We start from the raw sequence: 4,396 nt of genomic DNA on the forward strand, positions 1-4,396 counted from the left end.
TTTCTACATAAAGGAATGGATGAAGATATATATGTTCCTGTGTTTCCGATGCATGCAGCTATAAACATGTGTATGTTAGTGCATGACAGATATAGGGATATGGGTGAGAATAAATTGTGGGAATGTATGCGTGAGAGATTGTTTATGCCTGGGTTGAGTCAAATATGTAAGGACTACAGGTGAAGATTGCCAGAAATGGAAGTATCGGAGAGTGCATGCTAATTCACCTGTTTTTGAGATTGCGTATGAAAGAGCCATTTGAAATGTTTGTGATTGATTGCGTTTCGTTGATTGAAACTGCGAGAAGACATGTGGGAATGATTATTGAGGTTGATCACATGAGTAAATTTACGTATGCAGTACCCATCAAAGATAAACGGAGTGAGACTGTCGCAAGAATGGTTGGTCAAGTGATGTTGCCGATGTGTGTGTGTAAGCCTGCGAGAATGTTAAGTGATAATGGCACTGAGTTTGTTGGATGGGAGTTTGAGCAGATGTTAAGAGAATGTGGTATTGAACATGTGTATTCGGGTTGGTTGAAAGGACTGTAAGAACATTAACTAAAAAAATTTCGAATGATGAGTACATATGAAAATGATTGGGATTTGTATGTTGGTAGAGCATTGTGGGCTTATAATGCAACGGTGCATAAGAGTACAGGTATGTCTCCATGTATGTTTGTAATAAATTTTGAAAAGATAGTAAGACCGAAGTTGAGTGTGTTGGAGGATGATAGAGATGTGTGTAGGAAAGCAAATAAGAGGTTTGAAAGCTTTAAAGTGGGTGAGAGAGTGATGAAAGAAGTAATCGATAAGGGTAGAATGAATATAAATAAGGTGTGTGATAAGTCTAAAGGTCCATATGAGGTGTTAGAAGTTGGTTCAAGTGGAATAAGTTATGTTTTCGGTAAGTTGTGCGTGGATGGTAGTGTGGAAAGAGTTAGGGCAAACCACAACCAGTTACGTGAATGGAAGAGGGTCCCTAAGTATATCCAAGAGAATGGGATGAGTAAATGGTTGAAAAGGAACGAGTCTGACCCTAGTATACATGTGGAATTAGGTCTAAAAGGTAAACGGTTGGTGTTAGTAGAATATATGAGATGGAAGAATACGAGATCTTCAATTAAGGATGAAAGAAGTGGAAATTCTATAAGTAAAAATGAGAATAGAAATAAGTATGACAAGGGTGTAAATGTGCAATTGAGTGTGGAAGATAAATGTATTAATATAGATGAATCATGGCTGAGTATGAATGATACCTATAGTGTGTTTGATTATTCCTTAGATGATGTAAAAGAAAGTATGACGAATGCAAGAATGAGAGATAGGAGAATGATAAGTAGTATGAATGAGTCTTTTATTAAAGTAGAAAATGGTTTTGATGAAATGGATGAATTGCTGACGGAGAAATGGGATAGTGCATGATATAGATGATAGGACTACAGATGAGAATCAGAATAGTACATTGAATGATAGCGATATGGAAGAAGTGAATGAGAGAGTATATGGGTGCCCTGACACTTGCACTACTTTTGGCCACGAATTTGTCGTGGCAAGTCGTGCCATTTTCGGGCACAAACTGGGAGGCTCCTGCACTGTTCACGGCAAGTTCACGCATAGTTCCCGATGAGTTCACGAATGCATGCCCGTTCATGTCCACATTGACACGAACTGGCACGACGAGTTCACGCATAGTTTGCGCACTTCCCGCATTGGCACAACGAGTTTGCGCAATTCAGACAGTGTTGTGCCGACTTGGCCACGCCATAAAAAAACGGGGTCTCTCCAGCCCATGGTCAATTTTGGATTGGCTTTGGAAGAGAGAACATGCTTAGTGTCAGAGACACCATTGCAAAGAGGAGAAGATTCCTATACCTGGAAGCTGCTCTAGCCATTGTTGAAGAGCAGCATAAAAGGCTGGCAGAAGCAGAAGAGCAAGAAAAGGCAATCCCACCTCGAAGAAAGACAATTAGCACAAGGGCTGATCAAAGTTGATTATAAATATAATTATCATATTTTCTAATAAAAACGTTCAAATTAATGCAAGTGAAATTAAATCACCCTCAAATCGAAAGTACGAATAATGTGAGTACTTTGAGAAAATCACTTATAGCTTTTTTAAACTAACAAAAATATGATGTCGCCTGCACACAGAGAGAGAGAGAGAAAGATTCCATCAGTTATTATTATTATTATTATTATTATTATTATTATTATTACTATTATTATTATTATTATTATCATCATTATTATTTTTATTATTATTATTATTAGCTAATTTATAACCTTAGTTGGAAAAGCAGGATGCTATAAGCCCAGGGGCTCCAACAAGAAAATATCCCAGTGAGAAAAGGAAACAAGGAAAAATAAAATATTCTAAAAGTAACAACATGAAAGTAAAAATTTCCTATTTAAACTATAAAAACTTTAACAAAACCACAGAAGCGTCCAGGAAGCTCTATATATACCCCTACACCGACGCTAGTGCCACTGTCACGCAGTAGTGGTGAACTGCTTGTGAACTGTTCGTGAACTGCTCGTGGCATGCGCAAACTGTTCGCGAAGTGAGTAAACTAGTCGTGAACTGCTCGCGCCATCAATGCGTGAAGTACATGTGATCACGTACGTGGGAATGCGGGGTCACGCTGCTACGCGCGCATATTCGTGAACATGTCGTCAACTACTCATGAACTCGACGTGAGCTGTTCACGAACTATTCGTGGCAGTTCGTGACAGTCGTGGCATGGTGCGCATTGCCAGGCAGTGGCACACATCCTTCCGCATCGTCCCGACGAGTTCATGAACAGTTTGCGTATAGTTCACGACCCACTTGCGAAATTTTGTTGTGACCAAACTTTTAACATTTCAAAATTATCGTCACAACATGCCACAATGTCACGACACATTTACGTACACTTCAAACCAGTTTACGAATAGTTTGCGCATTGGCACGACTCGAGTCGTGCAAATGAGTGCCACAAATACGTGCAAGTGTTAGGGTGGCTTATGAAGGCCCAGTTACTCGAATCAAGAGGTCCTATTCCCGACTGCGACTGGGTTATTAAAAAAATTGGGTTATTGCTTTTTGAGACGGATATGGCAGAGTAAAGAGGGAGGAATGTGGAGGATTGATTTTTGTTTTATATTTATTTATTTTTGTTGTTTGCCAAATCCAGAGAGAGAGAGAGAGAGAGAGAGAGAGAGAGAGAGAGAGAGAGAGAGAGTGTGTGTGTGTGTCAGCGAACAGGAGGTTGTTAGTGTATTGATCGTTTGTTGTGAGAAAGACTGTTGGTATAACAGAGTATTTGTTTATGTTTTTAGCTAGATTAGGATTGTGGTGCATGTCTTGGGCAAATTATTATTTTGATTTGAATGCTGGATTATTATTATATTTACCAGCATGGAAGTGATTATTGATTTCTAAAGTAAGTATAATTTTATTTACCTTCGCTAGGAGTGATTCTGAATAATAGAAACCGTTAATATTTATCTTTGGTTATAGTGCAATAGTTTAGTTAGCTAGGAGTGTTCGTAAGTGTTTTTCTTTTTTTCATTTGCAGGCCGTAACTCCTCCTTTGGAAGGTTATTTTTTGTGATTATTTGCCAATTGTTGCGGACCTGGACTACGATTATGATTATGATTTGCTTGCACTGAACGATTTTATTGATATTGATGCCATAATGACCAAGGCCGTCTGAAGGAGTTTCCGTTTGATTATTATTGATGATAAAGATTACGATGATGATGATGACTATGATTAACTGGCTCCGGTATAGGAAGTGAGTGTGCGGTAGACTTTGGCTTAGGTTCTACTGTTTGCCACTAAGTTGTGGCAGTGGACTGTGAAGGCCTGTTGCGCCTTTTATGGACGCTGGTGTCCACACAATCATACATGCTGTATATATATATATATATATATATATATATATATATATATATATATATATATATATATATATATATATATATATATATATCCAAACTTGGCTGAGATTATTATTTTAGTTTTAAGTGGTTTTTGGTACTGTTTGTGAACTGTGTCGGTGTCAAGTTAAGTGAGGGTTTTTTGAGTATTGGCGACGGTGTCCGTGCTCACACATATATCTACATTACATTTTGTTTTGAAAATTTAGGTTATGGTGATTTGTATGTCTTTGCTTAGTATTAAGGTTGTGTGATTTTTCTGGTTATTTGAATGCTTTTTTTTTTATTAAGTGATTGTTTTAGTTTCTAAGAAATATAGTTTTAAGGTTATGTCTTGTTATGTTTTCCTTTAGTGTAAGAGTCCGGTTCATGATAACGTAAGGGGAAAGTTTGTGTTGAGGAGACAATTGTCTGTTAGAGTGATCAAGGGTGTGGGGGTTTCTTTTGTATGCATCCCGCCACATTGAGTATC

At 37.9% G+C, this 4,396-nt stretch overlaps 1 protein-coding gene across 1 annotated transcript in view; it reads left to right on the plus strand.

Annotated features, from left to right (window-relative positions):
• The first annotated feature begins 1,826 nt into the window (after window positions 1–1,826).
• Window positions 1,827–4,396, plus strand: part of LOC137617090 (protein sidekick-like) — a 154,773-nt gene continuing 152,203 nt past the window's right edge. Inside the window, exon 1 of the mRNA XM_068346927.1 lies at window positions 1,827–1,943. Coding sequence (XP_068203028.1) covers window positions 1,827–1,943 — 117 coding nt within the window. The remainder of the gene's footprint in view (window positions 1,944–4,396) is intronic.

Source organism: Palaemon carinicauda, chromosome 23 (genome assembly GCF_036898095.1).
Source record: "Palaemon carinicauda isolate YSFRI2023 chromosome 23, ASM3689809v2, whole genome shotgun sequence".
NCBI classification, from domain to species: Eukaryota; Metazoa; Arthropoda; class Malacostraca; order Decapoda; family Palaemonidae; genus Palaemon; species Palaemon carinicauda.